This window comes from Schistocerca piceifrons, chromosome 1 (assembly GCF_021461385.2).
Source record: "Schistocerca piceifrons isolate TAMUIC-IGC-003096 chromosome 1, iqSchPice1.1, whole genome shotgun sequence".
Taxonomy (NCBI): domain Eukaryota; kingdom Metazoa; phylum Arthropoda; class Insecta; order Orthoptera; family Acrididae; genus Schistocerca; species Schistocerca piceifrons.
In genome coordinates this window covers 285,746,251-285,765,867 of record NC_060138.1, presented here as the reverse complement: position 1 = coordinate 285,765,867, position 19,617 = coordinate 285,746,251, and the positions used below count along the sequence as shown (strand labels likewise).

Genomic DNA, 19,617 nt, shown 5'->3' with positions numbered 1-19,617 from the left:
ACTAGCTTTTCGGTCAACCTTTTGCTGTTTTCTGTGGGTACTGTTTCTTTAATTACATATTTCAAAATAACACTCTGCGAACAAGTGGAGGGCATTGCCCAAATTGCAGAGGTAAGACGTACTGGAAATAAACTACAAAACACATCCGAGAACCCTTACGAGATCAGGCAACAACTGTCCCCGTTCCGGTGTCGAGAACTACTGATGCGAGGCGATCCGCATCGTAAAACGTGAGGTCTTTTTCTCGGATGTGATGTTCAAAATCTAGATATCAGTTCTTAAGAACACAACGTAATCGGATACTAATGCAACCTTTGATGCATAGCTTGAGGAGTTAACGGAACGTTCCGGGGGTGTCGAGATAGTGCCGACACTTAGCTTATTAGTGATAACAGAAAAGAAAGCGTCGGTCGCTGCAGCTTGGTGTTGGGTGTGCCGGCAGGCGGCTTACTGCGGGCCGGTGGGCGCCGAGTACCAGCTGACCGACTCGTTCGAGCAACGGCAGTGGCTGCGCCAGCAGCTGGAACCGCCGCAGAACGCGCTGCTGTCGGCCGCGGTGCGCAGGCGCGCGCTCGACAAGCTGATCGCGGCGCACGCCTTCGAGAAATTCCTGTCAGCCAACTGGGGCAGCGTGCGCAGATTCGGCATCGAAGGGTGCGTGCATGGCCGTATTCAGTGTTTTTTCCGGCTGGTGTTCTGTCTCAATTTTATAAAGACGCTATTTTCGTTACTAGTATTTAATGTCAGCTCATAAAATTTATCGGTGTTAAGTAGGTACATACTGAATAGCTGCTAGCACTTATCTTTAAGAAGAGAGTATTCGTCACGTTAGTGTGGAAAAGTGATTCACTATTTCCTCTGGATCAACTGAAACGTTGTGAAACACAGAGAGCAAAGCATGACCAGTCACTCTGTTCAGTTTGTTCTGTTACTTAGGTAGGTTTCTAAACATTTTCAAGTCGAAAATGTCCTTTCTAACGTTGCTGTTGAAGCAGAGAGGGTGACTAAAATTTGGAGCAGAGTTCTAATACTGGGAAAAAATTTTGAATTGCATGTCTATAACGCCGCCAAAGAGATGTATGAACTTGTACTTGGTCCTTCCTTAAGCCAGTCTTTTTTTGCATACGGATAATGCTCCAGATGTAGACCAGTATTCTGGTAACACAGTATTCTGGTAACACTTATTGACAAAACTTGATGGACTCCAGTGTATCTTCGAGACGGCAATTTACGTATTTTCTCGGAATGGTGCCCTGAAGGGATTTAATTATAATGTATCTTTTGTTGTGAACTTGTTATGAAGCTCGTTTCTCACGCTATGCAAGAAAGGAACACTGCCTTTCTTCTGGGGTGCTACCACGACTTTTGTCTCGGTGTTTCATTGTGGACACACACACACGATACAGTGGATGCTATTTTGACATCTTTTGCGAATTTTGAGGCCTTTTTAAACAGATTTTTGAAATCCTTGTCACTATACCGTACCATTTTTTGTAAGACATTCAACACACTGTTAACGTATTCTGATACTGCAGGAAGATCACAGTTAACGCTTTGAAGCGTCAGAAAGAGTTAAGGAAAAGATTTGTTCGAGTAGTGCAAGAGAAAGAATGAACTGGTTATGAGTGGCTGCAAATAGTTAGTTGGTACTGTATTTGGGCAGGTTTTTTGTTAGCGTCTACTATAACAAACTTCCTGGCAGATTAAAATTGTGTGCCCGACCGAGACTCGAACTCGGGACCTTTGCCTTTAGCGGGCAAGTGCTCTACCAACTGAGCTACCGAAGCACGACTCACGCCCGATACTCACAGCTTTACTTCTGCCAGTATCTCGTCTCCTACCTTCCAAATCGATCTTCTATCTACTATAAGTTACACAGAGAGCGCTATGCCTAAAAACATTTACTTAAAGCAATGAATTGTCTAGTGTTTTTTGCATACGGATAATGCTCCAGATGTAGACCAGAATTCTGGCAACACTGATTGACAAAACTTGATAGACTTCAGTGTATCTTCGAGGCGGCAATTTACGTATTTTCTCGGAATGGTGCCCTGAATTGGACATCTTTCCAATAAAAGCTTGTGCGCCGCGTAAATGACGGTTCACTGACGCCGCTCAACCAAGACACGGAACTTACCTTTTGATTTGACCCACAAACTACATTTGGAAGTAGTAGGATGCAGCATGGAGGTGTCGTCACATCGATCACCGATAGCTTGTGAGCCACACCCACGTTGCTGGTCAAAAACCCGGTCCGTTCCCTTCGTGTCTGCTGACTTCAAGTCTACGATCAATGCCCTAACGGATGTAGATACGTCATTGATACTAGGACTGTTGATATTTTTAAAATATCGGGAATCCGATACACTGATATTTAGGACAATATCATTATCGGCTGCAGACGAATCGAAAAGAAGTATCGATTTATAAATATACGATGCCCTACAAAAATATCGGCTGCACATTGTAAATATAACTGCCGCTTTCAGAGCTGTGTATTTAAGTATTGATCTATTATTATATATTCTGTACATCAACAAGGTAGCAGTCTGCTTATCCCCCTTAGAGCAAGAATTGGAAGGAAAACACGTTCACGCTTGGCGATAACCACTTTGCTAACAATGGTTAATTCACGTAAATGGCACAATAAAAGGTTTCCGATGGGTCCGTCGTTCGGCTTCGTCACACAATGGATTTGTCCGGAACACTTCACGTCAACTACCCAGTTTTTTCATTTCTGCCAACGCCAGCGACCTAGCAGTTGTAGTGTCAAAATTGCGGGATGACTCTAAATGTCGCAGTTTCTGTCACTACCGCCGAGCCCCCATTACGTAACCACTTACCCTCACACGTCACCAATCACCGCAAAGACCAATCTTGTCATACAGATTTTTGTTCATCATTTTCAGAAACTGTTTTGAAGAATCCCAATGTGGCGAAATAGCACATTAGTTGCGTTAAAAATAGTTTTTAAATTGCAATTGACGAATGACGTCCATAGAACGGCCTTTTATCTGGATAACATTATTGTCATGAAGACAGACCCTATATTCCTCTCTATATACAGCTATGATATTCAACACCAAACCACTGCTCAACAAGTGAATAGTGACGTTCCCACTCGCCTTCTGACAGGACAGGACGCTTCCCTCAATACACCAACAAAGTTTGCTTTCACATGGATGTGGAATCAGTTGAGACAGTAACACAGTTCCCCACTTGTGGAGCATCTATCACAAAGCTGGTTCTTAACGATACAGTTCGGCAGGAGGTTTCACATTATGTCACCACGGGTTGGGTAGCTGGTAAGAAGCTCATTTGCATCTAAGAGACGGCTGCCTATTGGCAATGACGTCTTGGTCTCATTGTTTTCTAGGATGTCCTCCTCCTCCTTGGAGAGAGTGGCAAGATGCATATCATTGTTTCCAGAGCCCTTCACTGTCAAGTAGTCGACTTCCTCCGTCAAGGACATTGGGACATCATAGGAAGAGGATGGCCCAGGATCATGTATACTGGATGGGTACTGATAGGGACATCGAACACACTCTTGCTGACTGCCATTACTGACAAGGCCACCAGGTGACCCTACCAAAAAGATATTTCAAGTGGTCTCCTCCTACATAGCTGTGATTGTGGGTACATCTGGATCTTGCAGAACCAGTTTTGGAGGCCAAATAGCTTATTTTGATCGTTGCATATAGCAAATTTCCGTACACTTCATATGTGAGGTCCATTACCTATGGAAAACAATTCAAGTATTGTAATTTGTTTTGTTGACTGAAGGGTTGCTCACTGCTTTGGTCATAGATAAAAGGGCTCAATTCTGCTAGCAGGAATTCAGACAATGTGACTACACCTACTTAGGCTGTTTTAGTTTTATTTCTAGACCTTGCCCTCTTAGAAATATTATAGATTCAGGTCCATCTTCTGAAGAAGGCTCAATTACTTGGGCTGAAACCTATGTAAAGGTTGGTTTCATTACCGCAATCGAGGCTGATAGTTTATTATATATTGAATTCAGACAATTCTGTGAGGCAAACAGCATCTAGTATGTCTGAGTAGTACCTTTCATCAGGAATCTAATGGTCTTGCTGAGCGTTTGGTATGGTCTTTTAAGATGCAAATGGCTGATCTACAGCAATATCACAATAGAGTGGATGCTTGGATACTCTTTCTCTCAACCTAGCACATCGTGCCCCAACACAGTAACAGCCCCTGTCTGGAATTATCCTCAGCGCACCCAATTTTCCATCATAGAGCCAATCGCCTATGGTGATCCACCACCAGCTGGACAAGCACATCGCTGCCAGCTGAGTTATGAAGCGTTTGCTGCTGTGTTCTCTCTGGGACAAATGGTGGTGGGTCCAAGTCCAGATCACCTGACTTTTGAGCTACTCGACTGTAGATATCCAGAAGCACCGTCAGGCATGGGTCCAGAAACATAACAACCACCTCCATTGTCTTTGGATACGGACGTATCCAATGATGGTACTGCCACATTTTGTTTTTCAGAGATGCTCCATCGATGCCAGGATCCTGGCAAGCTGCAGCTTCCGCAGCTGGAGCCCCTCATCCTCAAGACCATAATTCCCAAGGCTACCACAGGCCACATCCCAATGGACGTCTGCTACATCTCCTGGGACATCTCAGCCATTGGATACACTTGTGTATCATGGAGATGGCTCCACCATCTATCACCAGGTGGGAGGTGTGTGGGGAAGAGATGCACTATCCCAAAATTTCAGCTATATTGCAACACAGCCAACACTCATGGTTTACCACATCAGCAGGCACCAACTTCTGGTGAACAATAACACCGGCCAACGTGCACCACCAGTAAGTAATAACACCGGCAAGTATCCACCTACGCCAAATAACATCTGCCAGCAGGCCTGCAGAAATCTCACAGTGCCATCATCGCCATCCAGGGTGCTTGCACTGCAACCAACGCCACTACAGTCACTGGACTTTTTCTCTATGCTGATCACACGTCCATTTGAGTACAGGACAGGTAACTTTTCACCCAACAATTGCTTAATTGACCACTCAGCGCCTAGCCAGTCAATTCCCATTGCCGACCGGTCCCAGACACTCCAGCTCCAGTATGTTCTGAGAGCAGCCAAGCTATCTATACAGCAGAAGCCATTGTTCTCACCATTGACCACTGCCTCATTGGACTCTGCCGCTAATGGACAGTTAACTTCCAGTCAGATATAGTCTCTCAGCGAGGAACTTCCTAGCCACGCCTCGTCTCAGTGATAAACTTTCTAGTTGACTTAGTCTATCAGTGACTAATTCACTATTCCTTCTGACTAGACTGAAAACTTGAAGTTCTTCTTTCCTCTTTTGAACACTGATTGAGAAGATTAATTCCTTAAGTGAATTATTTTTAGTTGTGTGGACTTGCATCTAACTAACGGCTGCATTGTGATTAATTGTAACCACAGTGACTTAAATAAAAATGTTTGTTATATTTTGCCGTCTATATGTATCAGTTAACAAATATTGTTCTGTTTCAGTCACAACACCCACTGATCCACCGACCCACCACATCACCACATACACATGCACGCGAGCAAACACACACATACACACATACACACACACAAACACACCCACACACACACACACACACACACACACACACACACACACGCGCGCGCGCGCGCGCGCGCGCGCGCACACACACACATACACACACACACACACACACACACACACACACACACACACACACACATCTATTCATAATCTTCCCTGTGGATAAAATTACTTGCTAAGCAAAAGTGATTTTATTGTCTGTCAGTACATTCAGTTCATTAGAGATATTCTTACGTCTGCATAATTTGTTCCGTTTTTGTGCCAAACTCCGGCTGTATTCTGGAACCACTGTTTAAATAGCTCCCTACAATATGTTTGAGGATGCACGCCAACACATACTCCGCACTTCTTTATGCAACGAATGCTTTCGTTTAAGGGCACTATTGACACATAATGTTATTATGCGTGCTATCGGGCAATCAGTAAAAGTATACAACGTAAGGTAACTTCATTAAAAGCCGGCCGGAGTGGCCGTGCGGCTCTAGGCGCTACAGTCTGGAGCCGAGCGACCGCTACAGTCGCAGGTTCGAATCCTGCTTCGGGCATGGATGTGTGTGATGTCCTTAGGTTAGTTAGGTTTAATTAGTTCTAAGTTCTAGGCGACTGATGACCTCAGAAGTTAAGTCGCATAGTCCTCAGAGCCATTTGAACCATTTTTTGAACTTCATTAAATCGGCTGTTATTCAGTGAATATGCAGTTATATATTTAAGCTGTAAGGAGATTTAAATATTTATTTCCAGTTGAAGTGCCCATCTATAATTAGGCCCAGAAGTATAGTGACGTCAGAACTACATCCCACCTTGTACATAATTTTATTAATTGTGTTTTTCCAAATTAAATAATAACCACTTTTCACTAATCCAGTCCGATACATATTTCGCAGACCTGACTATGACGTTTTCAAGATAACGAAAGAAATTTATATTCACATCTTTGTAAGGTAGGCCATCATGTACAGGAAACAATAGGAGAATGAATCTAGTGTTAAACCTCTGTGCTCACTGAATGATGGATCTTCTTTACATAAATCACTGTATCCTGCTAGTTAAATATGCAGTAAATAAATTATTACTTGTGCCGCAATATATAATGAAGAAAGTCTTTAGTTTAATGCCACTATGGATTGTAATCAATATGGACTACGGGTAAGTTGTACAAGAATAGTCATCTGAGGGAACAGGGAAGCATTGTAACCCTACAACTGAATGGCTGACGAACATTTGAATTCTTCACTTTCCATCTGCGTATTCAGTTGGATACAATTTCAGTTTCTCTATAAGAATGTTGCTATTTGCATAGTCAAACGTCTTAGACAGATCACAAAGAATATTGCATTTTGACAGACGATGCTGTTAAATTTGCACTTATATCAAATGTTGTGATCTACAATATTCAGCCGGCCGCTGTGACCGTGCAGTTCCAGGCGCTTCAGTCTGGAACCGTGCGACCGCTACGGTCGCAGGTTTGAATCCTGCCTCGGACATGGATTTGAGTGATGTCCTTAGGTTAGTTAGGTTTAAGTAGTTCTAAGTTATAGGGGACTGATGACCTTAGAAGTTAAGTCCCATAGTGCTCAGAGACATTTGAACCATTTTACAACATTCTTTGCAAATACACTTGACATGGTCATTGCGTGTTAAGCAGAGCACGGGAAGTGTAGTAGAGATAAAACCACAGCTGCAGTGACTGAAGGAAGTTCTGTTTTGATAACAGCGTGTATGTCAAACTGCGAAGAAAACATCTTACTCTGTTTCTTTTTAAAGTTATTGAGCACATTTCCTTGTCACGCTATTTTTGCATATCTTCAGACGGTACTTCAGCACAGTTTGAACAAAAGCTAAAAGCGGAGGCCGTACACAACCAGTGTAGGAATTCAACGCAATAAATTGCATTGTTGTTGTTGTTGTGGTAGTGGTGGTGGTGGTGGTGGCGGTCTTCAGTCCGGAGGCTGGTTTGATGCGGCTCTCAATGCTACTCTATCCTGTGCAAGCATCTTCATCTCCAAGCAACTACTGCTCCTTACATCCTTCTGAATCTGCTTAGTGCATTCATCTCTTGGTCTCCCTCTACGATTTTTACTCTAAACGCTGCCCTCCAATACTAACTTGGCGATCCCTTGATGCTTCAGAACCAATCCCTTCTTCTAGTCAAGCTGTACTACAAATTTCTCTTCTATACAGTTCTATTCAGTATCTTCTCATTAGTTACGTGATATACCCATCTAATCTTCGGAATTCTTGTGTAAACTATTTAATGTCCATGTTTCACATCCATACATGGTTACATTCCAAACAAATACTTTTAGAAAAGACTTCCTGACACTTACATCTATACTCGATGTTAATAAATTTCTCTTCTTCAAAAATACTTTCCTTGCCATTGCCAGTGGACATTTGATATCCTCTCTACTTCGACCACCATCAGTTGTTTTGCTCACTAAATACTAAACTCATCTAATACTTTGTCTCATTTTCTAATTTAATACCAACATCACCTGATTTAATTCGATTATACTCCATTATCCTCGTTTTGCTTTTGTTGATGTTCATCTTATATCCTCCTTTCAAGACACTGTCCATTCCGTTCACCTGCTGTTCCAGGGCCTTTGCTGTCTCTGACAGAATTACAATGTTGTCGGCAAACCTCAAAGTTTTTGTTTCTTCTGCATGGATTTTAATTCCTACTCCAAACATTTCTTTTGTTTGCTTTACTGCTTGCTCAATATAGAGATTGAATAAAATCGGGGACAGGCTACAACCCTGTCTTCCCCCCTTCTCAACCACTGCTTCCCTTTCATGTCCCTCGACTCGTATAACTGCAGTCTAGTTTCTGTACAATTGTAAACAGCCTTCCGCTCCCTGTTCAAATGGTTCGAATGGATCTGAGCACTATGGGACTTAACTTCTGAGGTCATCAGTCCCCTAGAACTTAGAACTACTTAAACCTAACTAACCTAAGGACATCATTCACATCCATGCCCGAGGCAGGATTCGAACCTGCGACCGTAGCGGTCGCGCGGCTCCAGACTATAGCACCTAGAACCGCTCGGCCATTCCGGCCGGCTTCGCTCCCTGTATTTGACCCCTTCCACATTCAGAAGTTGAAAGAGAGTATTCTAGTCAACATTGTCAAAAGCTTTTTCTAAGTCTACAAATGCTAGAAACATAGGTTCGCTTTTCCTTAATCTGTCTTCTAATATAGGTCGTAGGGTCAGTATTGCCTCATGTGTTCCAGCATTTCTATGGAATCCAAACTGATTATCCCTAAGGTCAGCTTCTACCAGTTTTTCTATTCGTTTGTGAAGAATTCGTGTCAGTATTTTGCAGCCGCGACCTATCAAACTGATAGTTCGGTAATTTTCACACCTGTCAGCACCTGCTTCCTTGGGGGATTGGAATTATTACATTCTTCTTGAAGTCTGAGGGTATTTGGCATGTCTCATACATCTTGCTCACCAGATGGTAGAGTTTGGTCAGGGTTGGCTCTTCCATGGCTATCAGTAGTTCTTATGGACAGTTGTCTACTTCCGGGGCCTTGTTTCATCTTAGGTCTTTCAGTGCTCTGCCAAACTTTTCATACAGTACCATTTCATCTTCACTCACGTCCTCTTCCATTTTCATAATACTGCTCTCTATATACTCCTTCCACCTTTCTGCTTTCCCTTCTTTGCTTAGAACTGGTTTTGCCTGCTTCATTTACTACATTTTTACATTTTCTCCTTTCATCATTTAAATTCTAGATCTCTTCTGTTAGCCAAGGATTTCTACAAGCCCTCGCCTTTTTACCTATTTGATGCTCTGTTGACTTCACTATTTCATCTCTCAAAGCTACCCATTCTTCCTCTACTGTACTTATTTCCCCCATTCCTGTCAATTGTTCCCTTATGCTCTCCCTGAAACTCTGTACAACCTCTGGTTTAGTCAGTTTATCCAGGTCCCATGTCCTTAAATTCCCGCCTTTTTGCCGTTTCTTCAGTTTTAATCTACAGTTCATAACCAATAGATTACGGTCAGAGTCCACATCAACCCCTGGAAATGTCTTACAATTTGAAACCTGGTTCCCAAATCTCTGTCTTACCATTATATAATCTATCTGAAACCTTTCAGTGTCTCCAGGCCTCTTCCACATGTATACCTTCTTTCATGATAAACTGCATACACGAACCATATATGTATCTAAGATGTGTTTTCAGGGATACATATCGCAAGCATTACACTTGACAGGTGTGAATGTTGCTAGTTTTAGGAAACAGATTCCCAAAGGATGCTGCCGACAAGCAACGTATTCGCTTTTACCACCAATTCGTCAATGTTCAAAAATGGTTCAAATGCTCTGAGCACTATGGGACCTAACTTCTGAGGTCATCAGTCCCCTAGAACTTAGAACTACGTAAACCTAACTAACCTAAGGACATCACACACATCCATGCCCGAGGCAGGATTCGAACCTGCGACTGTACCGGTCGCGCGGTTCCAGACTGTAACACCTAGAACCGCTCGGCCACTTCGCCCGGCTCGTCAATGTTACATTCTGTAAACAACAGCATAGATGTTGACATTACGTCCTGATAATCAAAGTGCTCGATGCATGCCTAGGTAAAAAGAATACGCGGGTTGTACTGAAATGACTTGGGCACACATCTAACACCTCTTGACAATGGCGATGAAGGGCTGCATTGGATAATAACAAATTTTTAAATTTCTGACGACAGCTCTGGTGGAGCATTGGTTTAACCATCAATAAGTTTGTAGGTGCTTTGGAACCCGATATAAAGAAAATATTATGTATCGTTCTTAGCTATGAATTCCGAAACTGAATTGTGGTTCAGGCGTGGATCCAGGGTGCGGTTCTTTTGTCGTCTCCAACTTCTCTCCCCCTCCCGTCTATAAATATTACTTGCCGTTACTCAAGCTTTTAGCGTGCCACAGACGCCCAAGATTTTAATAATAATAACAATAACAATAAAATATATAAAGTATTTTATCATAATAGTAATAAATATATTTTCTTCACATCAGTACGTAGTACATCGCCTTAGCGTAACATCCAAGAAATTGTACTTCAGAGGAACACAACATTTTAAAATCATTCCAGCCTTTCCATAATTATTTTCTTAGTGGAAGATCTTCCTGTTTCCGTCTTCGCTTACTCAACTTCGCTTAGTTTGTCACTTCTACCTGTGGATTTACAGCCCAGTAACATTGGTTGTTGACATTAGGTATGGTCAGACATGGAATGTGGGCCTTTACAGAATTCCTTGTCTTTTTCAAAACGATTAATTTCATGCTACTGTATGTTGTTTGGGGGGGGGGGGGAGGGAGGGGGTCAAGACCCCCGTAATCCCACTCGCCCTCGATCCGCGACTGCAGCAGTTTCTGAAGTTCCGCCTTCAAGCTTTCCGTTTCGCTGACCTGACGCGGCGTTTTAGTTAGCGTGTACACGGTTGGTGGACTCAGTCGGCGTGCATTATTTAGCGTAGTTCACCGTTTGATGGGTGTGTGTCGCTGGCAGGTGCGAGGTGCTGGTGCCGGCGCTGTGCCAGCTGATGGAGGGCGCGGCCGCGCTGGGCGTCGACACGTTCCAGCTGGGCATGGCGCACCGCGGCCGCCTCAACGTCATGGCCAACGTGTGCCGCGCGCCGCTACACAAGCTCTTCGCGCTCTTCGTCAGCCTGCCGTTCGCCGACAGCGGCTCTGGCGACATCAAGTGGGTCTCCCCCATCTTCTCAGTACTCTTAGTAGGAGCCGTGTGGTCACCTACGTGAATTTGGTAAATCATCCCAGGTGTAAGCTTCGGTAGTTACTGACAAGAGCCTTGTTGTTCCTGGGCTCCATTTCCTTTTCATTTTTAGAAATTTGACTTTGATACCTTACTAAGAAATGGATGTATGTACGTACACTACCGGCCATTAAAATTGCTACACCACGAAGATGACGTGCTCCAGACGCGACATTTAACCGACAGAAAGAAGATGCTGTGATATGCAAATGATTAGCTTTTCAGAGCAGTCACACAAGGTTGGCGCCGGTGGCGACACCTACAACGTGCTGACATGAGGAACGTTTCCAACCGATTTCTCACACACAAACAGCAGTTGACCGGCGTTCCATGGTGAAACGTTGTTGTGATGCCTCGTGTAAGGAGGAGAAATGCGTACCATCACGTTTCCGACTTTGATAACCGTCGGATTGTAGCATCGCGACAGTGCTGCTCGCGTTGGTCGAGATACAATGACTGTTAGCAGAATATGGAATCAGTGGGTTCAGGATGGTAATACGGAACGCCGTGCTGGATCCCAACGGCCTCGTATCACTAGCAGTAGACATGACAGGCATCTTATCCGCATGGCTGTAACGGATCGTGAAGCCACGTCTCGATCCCTTAGTCAACATATGGAGACGTTTGCAAGACAACAACCATATGCACGGACAGTTCGACGACGTTTGCAGCAGCATGGACTATCAGCTCGGAGATCATGGCTGCGGTTACCCTTGACGCTGCATCACAGACAGGAGCGCCAGCGATGGTGTACTCAACGACGAACCTGGGTGCACGAATGGCAAAACGTCATTTTTTCGGATGAATCCAGGTTCTGTTTACAGCATCACGATGGTCGCATCCGTGTTTGGCGACATCGCGGTGAACGAACATTGGAAGCGTGTATTCGTCATCGCCATACTGGCGTATCATCTGGCGTGATGGTATGGGGTGCCATTGGTTACACGTCTCGGTCACCTCTTGTTCGCATTGACGGCACTTTGAACAGTGGACGTTACATTTCAGATGTGTTACGACCCGTGGCTCTACCCTTCATTCGATCCCTGCGAAACCCTACATTTCAGCAGGATAACGCACAACCGCGTGTTGCAGGTCCTGTACGGGCCCTTCTGTATACAGAAAATGTTCGACTGCTGCCCTGGCCAGCACATTCTCCAGGTCTCTCACCAATTGAAAATGTATGGTCAATGGTGGCCGAGCAACTGGGTCGTCACAATAAGCCACTCACTACTCTTGATGAACTACGGTATCGTTTGAAGCTACATAGGCAGCTGTACCTGTATACGCCATCCAAGCTCTGTTTGACTCAATGCCCAGGCGAAATGAAGGTCGTTATTACGGCCAGACGTGGTTGTTCTGGGTACTGATTTTTCAGGGTCTATGCACCTAAATTGCTTGAAACTGTAATCTCATATCAGTTCTAGTATAATATATTTGTCCAATGAATACCCGTTTATCATCTGCATTTCTTCTTGGTGTAGCAATTTTAATCGCCAATAGTGTATATTGTATGTGTGTGTGTGTGTGTGTGTGTGTGTGTGTGTATACCTTCCACATCTCCTCGTAAACCATTGGACCGATTTCTACGAGACTTGGTAATCACATTCATTACTGTCAGGCAACAATCGCAGTAAGGACCGCCTACCTATCATAGTTCAGGAGATATTATGTCATATATCAAATCAATGAGATTCGTGAAAAACGGCCGCAAACCTACGCAAACGTATCGTAGTACGTACGACACATAGTTCAAGAGTTATGATGTCATGAACACCGAGATGCGTGAAACAACGCCGCATCATGCATGAAGTATTAATACATTTATTCTTTACTGCTAAGAAACTCCTCTAGTCGAGTCAACTTAAGGAAATCCCCGACACGTTTTTGACAACTTTCAGCTGTGAAGCGCAAATGGCTGTGGGCGAAAGCAATAGCCGTCAATAGCGCTATGAAGAGGCGTTGCCATAGAGACGTTTAGAAAATCGCGTTATAGACACTCAAAGCAGCTGCGCCAAGCGTACGGAAACTGTACGTTTCTAACTGAAAATTGGCAAAATGAATACCTGGGCAATGCTCAGTTTATACGCTAGTAAGAAAATAAAGTAAGTAATGTGTACCACCAGTTGGAATATTAAGTCAATACGATTACAAAATTCAGTACACACCTACGAGACATTATAGGTGTTCGCTTGGATAGAGCGAGAGTCGACAGCTGTGTATTGTCTGTGCCGAGAAGAAATGTCAGGATGTGTAGCAAAATCGGTCGTGTGTATCTTTGAAGATTGAGGAGTATCTTGGACGCAAGGCTTCGCGAAATTCAAGGCTTTCTTTTTTTGCCAACTCGCCCTTCTTATCTTCGATTTGGATTAGTTATGACTATGTTGACATATTTCAGAACGAGAATAGACACAAGTGATAGATAATTGTATCCGCAAAGAAGCTCTCGCATACGAATGCTATGAAGAGGAACGTGTAGCCATTCCTCTTAAATGACAACTTTATGGTTGTGATAATTGACCAAAACATCGTCGAGGAGAACAGGAGAAATCTCGAGACAACTCTCCCGTTACTGTAAAGTGTAGATCAAATAAAACGACGGCAGCTACTTCAGTCTAACTTTTCTTCTTGTATCCATCGTCAACGTACGTTGCGAGGGCCAAGACTTTGTCGCAACAATTGCTACCAGCCTTGAGTTGTGGTTGGTTTCAGAGAAGAATATCCATAATGGAGAGGTTCAGACTACTTTCTTTGATCTTCTCAGATGACTTGAAGAGGCTGTACAATACGAAGTTTGGTCTGAAGTTCTTCAGAATGACGCCTGAATGCCAGATTTTAGGATGGCTACCACTCTTTTCAGATTTTAGGGATATAATCTGGTTTAATACAATTTATACAGTCTTGCTGGTCATCTTCTTTCTTGAGAGCCAGGATTTTCCCATATTCCGAGTGTACTCGATCAGAGCCGTCAGCTGTCCCCGGTATCAGTTTCAGACATAGAAGTACCTCTATTCCTACTGACAGTCTGCAGCAGCCCATTCACTTCAGTGGAAATCATCTTGTCGCCTGTTCCCACCCAGAATTTCTATATCTGCTAAACGTTAATAGCCACTCTGATAGCGGCATCCATTGTGGATCTTCCTCCCAGTGACTACAGCAATCCCTACCTCCTATAACTGTAACTGGTTGTTGTTGTTGTGTTCTTCAGTCCTGAGACTGGTTCGATGCAGCTCTCCATACTACTCTATCCTATCTTCATCTCCCAGTACCTACTGCAACCTATATCCTTCCGGATCTGATTAGTGTATTCATCTCTTGGTCTCCCTCTACCATTTTTACCCTCCACACTGCCCTCCAATGCTAAATTGGTGATCCCTTGATGCCTCAATACATGTCCTACCAACCGGTCCCTTCTTCTTGTCAAGTTGTGCCACAAACTCCTCTTCTCCCCAATCCTATTCAGTACCTCCTCATTAGTTATATGATCTACCCATATAATATTCAGCATTCTTCTGTAGCATCACATTTCGAAAGCTTCTATTCTCCTCTTGTCCAAACTATTTATCGTCCATGTTTCATTTCCTCACATGGCTACACTCCATACAAATACTTTCAGAAACGACTTCCTGACACTTAAATCTCTACTCGATGTTAACAAATTTCTCTTCTTCAGAAACGCTTTCCTTGCCATTGCCAGTCTACATTTTATATCCTCTCTACTTCGACCGTCGTCAGTTATTTTGCTCCCTAAATAGCATAACTTCTTTACTACATTAGGCGTCTCATTTCCTAATCTAATTTCCTCAACATCACCCGACTTAATTCAACTACATTCCATTATCCTCGTTTTGCTTTTGTTGATGTTCAGCTTATATCCTCCTTTCAAGACACTACCCATTCCGTTCAACTGCTCTTCCAAGTCCTTTGCTGTCTCTGACAGAATTACAATGTCATCGGCGAACCTCAAAATTTTTATTTCTTCTCCATGGATTTTAATACCTACACCGAATTTTTCTTTTTGTTTCCTTTACTGCTTGCTCAATATACAGATTGAATAACATTGGGGAGAGGCTGAAACCCTGTCTCAATCCCTTCCCCACCACTGCTTCCCTTCCGTGTCCCTTGACCCTTATAACTGCCATCTGGTTTCTGTACAAATTATAAATAGCCTTTCGCTGCCTGTATTTTACCCCTGCCACCTTCAGTATTTGAAAGAGAGTATTCCAGTCAACGTTGTCAAAAGCTTTCTCTAAGAGACGGGAAAAGCTTGGCGGAAACGAACTGACCAGTTGATAAAAAGGATTTGGAGTGGTACCTGGCGTTTCCTCCAACCAGAAGATGGCAAATACGATGCCTAGTTCCTCTGTTGTGAACTTCTCACGAACTCAACAACTAAAATTTGAACAACCGTCTTTCTTGCGCGTGTGTCTGAGGGCACCAATCGCGAGGCCGCGTTTTAAGGAAGGAGGAGCAGACGGACGCCTTGCCAAAGTGGTGCCACAACGTTGCAAGGAGACTTAAACACAACGGCCCTTCCCAGGCCCTGATAGAAGAAGAAACCAAGATAACTCACCTGAATTTACCGATGTGTATGCCTTTGTAATTACACTCATTCATACAATTAAGTAGTCGCCATATTTAGGAAAGGTGAATAGATGTTCACGGGATGCCGAATATCAAGCGTAATAAGAGAATAAAAATCAATCACATAAGCTCCCAATGCAGTCTTTACCCGTGAGATGATAAAAAAATCTGAGAAAGCACAGATAGAGCGTCTTTTATGAGGCCTCTTGAAACACCAAACACTTGTATAGATGCTGTTTGTGGTCAAATACAGCAGCGCAACATGCAGGCTCGGCTGGAATTTGTATTTATGTTCAAGCGCGAATTTCTCGTGGTATTTTCATATTTTTGCCCAAGCCCTGTACTAGCTTATTGCCGAGCGTCGAGTGCAGCTTTGGCAAAGCGCGGGAAGTGTGACAGCGCGCTCGTCATTGTTCCGTGTCAAGGAGAAAAAGAAGAAGTCAAAAATGTACAACATCTGTGCAAAGTTTAGAAGTCCAGCTTCCATAAGCCACGTTCTTGAGAAGTGGAGGGGACCTACGCCGTCCCGACCGAATCGTGATATCAGCAGTCTGTTCCCTAGGCTAGTGGATCGCGGATCACTTTAGGGATAATGATGGAGGTAACTGATAAGCGGATGGAATGACAGTAAACGCACAAAAGGGAGCTGAAGAACATTAATACGCCAGTGTGGACAGTTACTGTCGCGGCTGCTTTACGTTAAGCTTTGTTAGGCCACATAACGATATTACGTGCATTTCTGGTGAGGTTACTAGATGACTATGGTTTTGCATTGGCTACATGCAGCGAGCTCTTGTCGCCCCGCGTAGGGTATAATGCTCTGTGTCACAGCACCTACTCAGATATTTAACTTACCAGGAAAGTACTTTGGCTCGAACAAACAGATCTGTATGAACGTTTGGTTACAGGACCATTATGTACCTCTGAACGTGCTGGTGGGTGTCGTTTTTCTGCCAAACTCTGCAGTCATGCTCTAGATATCACTGTAGATGTACTTGTAGGCGCCATACGCAATGCAGCAATCTTAACTATAAATGTAAATGCGGAATGTCAATAAAATGCTCCGAGCAATACGAATGACTGCAAAACGCACAGTGAAGAATTGCAAGTTGATCGCATGGCGTATTTGCACATTCTATAATATCAGTGTTGAACGCCACGTCAATGACACTTTTGAAGTTGCTCACTGGTTCACCAATATCGTAGCCAGCGTTCCACCACGCGTAACGAAGCATTGGTCTGTATACTCCCGCAGATAACTGATTGTGAATGACAGAATGCATATTCATGATAAAGAATCTGTCGTGCAATTTCGGCTGCATATTACTGGAACGTAGTTTAATGAAGTCTGTTATTCTCTTGGCATATATTTTATATTGCCTGAAGAAATACACATCCAGAGGTTGTGCATATTTTGTAGTTTTAGGCGGAATGATTTTTAAATCTACATGTTTTCCGCCAGATGCTTCCAGTAGTACTCGTTCATCCTTATGTCCAGACCAGGAGTCACAAAGTATTAATGACTTTCTCGACAAATGTGGATTCAAAACTGACAGAAAAAACGTCTTCAGATGTTGTTTCGTCATCTTCCCACTCACACTTGCATCGACGACGACATTTGGAGGGCACCGCGTTTCTATTTCCCTTGACACGCGGGGTCCAGACTTTCCACTGGATTCTTGGAAGCAAATATAGAGTTTGTCTGCCAGTCGTCCGTCCACTGATATAGCAACGTCAATCGTGTAACTATGTGTTGCACAGTTAACTGATTGCAACATCGCGACAGTGTTTCTCTCCCCTTTCATGGATAGTGTTCTGTGACAAGAAAGTTCATAGTTGAACTGACTCTGATCACAATTCCATATCGATGTTTTCTCTCGTGATATGCTCATTGACGTCAGCAACAAACGTTTGAGCTCTTTCAATCAGCTCTTCTTCGTCTTCCTTATCTTTTCGTGCTTGGAGCACAGTGATACGGCGTGATGTTATCCTAAACTCCTTTTTCAAATTAGTAATAAATCCCAGTGAAGATGTAAAGTTTGTACACCCGAGATTTCTGGCTACGTCCAATGCCCAATGTTGTAAATGCCAATAATGAACGGCGGAACCACATTCTCGCGCTTCATCGAATTTCGCCATTACACGCTCCTTGATGGTCTTGAACAGCAGTGTACGATTTTCTTTGAAAACTGTATTTCCTTCTCTTTTCTTTGCCACGTAATCCAGTATGTTTTTAGTATTGCTTTTAGACTTTAGTGTAGGGTATCTTTTCAGAAGCTTGTCGTGTGTGTCAAAACCTCTTACGTAATAATCATCGTACATGTTCTCCAGTCTGTTGTCATCAAACGCCGTGATGATACTTGCAACTTGATACTTGCAACTTTAACCTTCTTCTTGGGAGACAGTTGGTATTCACTGTCACTGCTTCCATCGCCTCTTCCCGCACTTGCCGTAACACTACCGTTTGCAATGAGTTGTTCGTCATTATCATCCCTATCATCATTATGTGTTTTTGTTACAACAGTATCTGTTTCTAACTTCTGCTCATATTTCTGCACTATAATAGATACCAGAAAACATGCGAATGATTCGTCTTCTACACCAATACCATCTTCACGAAGAAGGGTTCTTCGTAACTTCATCTCAACCAATCGCAATACATCAGCAGGATTGATTACCAATCGCCGAGCCATCTGACGCTTCAATACACAAATAATGTCACAAAACGCAACTTCAGAGGCACACTGCACCGTCCCTACTGGTCCCGACTGGCGTACCGGCAGGTCAGTGTGCAATGCGGCATGGCATACGCAGAGGCCTCTAACGGACGACTGCAGAGTTTTGCAGATGCGGGAGTATCACTAGTGCAATAAGAAACCTTTACATTATTTCTCACACGATTTTGGTGTATTTGTGTTTGTTCGAGCCTAAGTACTTTCCTGGTTAGAAGCAGCGTAAATTCAAAGGTTACAGCTATAACGCAGTATAGCCGTTATCAGATGACTGATCGTAACAGTGAGACCTGGATTGCAGTTGACATTTCTTAACATCGAGAAAGCCTTCTGCAAGTCGTCGTCAGAGGAACAGAAGCGTTTGCAGTTGAGTTATGTGCGATCTCACGATTAAATTGTACATGCCACTTTGTTTGCAGCGTACTTGTTCCCGGCGAGGAAATCACACTGAGGAGCTTCGGTGTGCGGCAGGTACCACCTGGGCACGCACCAGCAGTTCGAGAGCGCGAGCACCGGCCGGCCGATCCGCGTCGCGCTGCTGGCCAACCCTTCGCACCTGGAGGCGGTCTGCGCCGTTGTCATGGGCCGCACGCGCGCGCTGCAGCGCCTCAGCGACCGCGACCCTGGCAAGGTGCGTCACCGCCCTGCCAACAAGAGACCGCACTTTTCACGCAACAGCTGACGCTACTTTCACGCTTCAGGTCTAGGCTAGGCGCAAATTGAGACGCGTATAGCACGTGTGACGTGAGGTGACACTATAGCGCGACGCGCACGTGCCAAACGAGCCGCGCGGGTCCAGCGCATATTGCGACGCGTTCACCAAACTTCGCACGCGCCGACTGGCGACGCTCTGCGCTGACAGAACCGAAGCGCGCGCAACCTGTTACCTTTCTCAAACGATTTTACAGAAACTATTCACTGAAA

The 19,617-nt window shown here is 44.0% G+C and overlaps 1 protein-coding gene across 1 annotated transcript in view; it reads left to right on the top strand.

The window, feature by feature from the left end:
• The window catches only part of LOC124712400 (2-oxoglutarate dehydrogenase, mitochondrial-like), a 175,755-nt gene that overhangs the window by 36,397 nt on the left and 119,741 nt on the right, over positions 1 to 19,617 (top strand). The window contains exons 4-6 of the mRNA XM_047242730.1: positions 443 to 654; positions 11,114 to 11,308; positions 19,165 to 19,324. Coding sequence (XP_047098686.1) covers positions 443 to 654; positions 11,114 to 11,308; positions 19,165 to 19,324 — 567 coding nt within the window. The remainder of the gene's footprint in view (positions 1 to 442; positions 655 to 11,113; positions 11,309 to 19,164; positions 19,325 to 19,617) is intronic.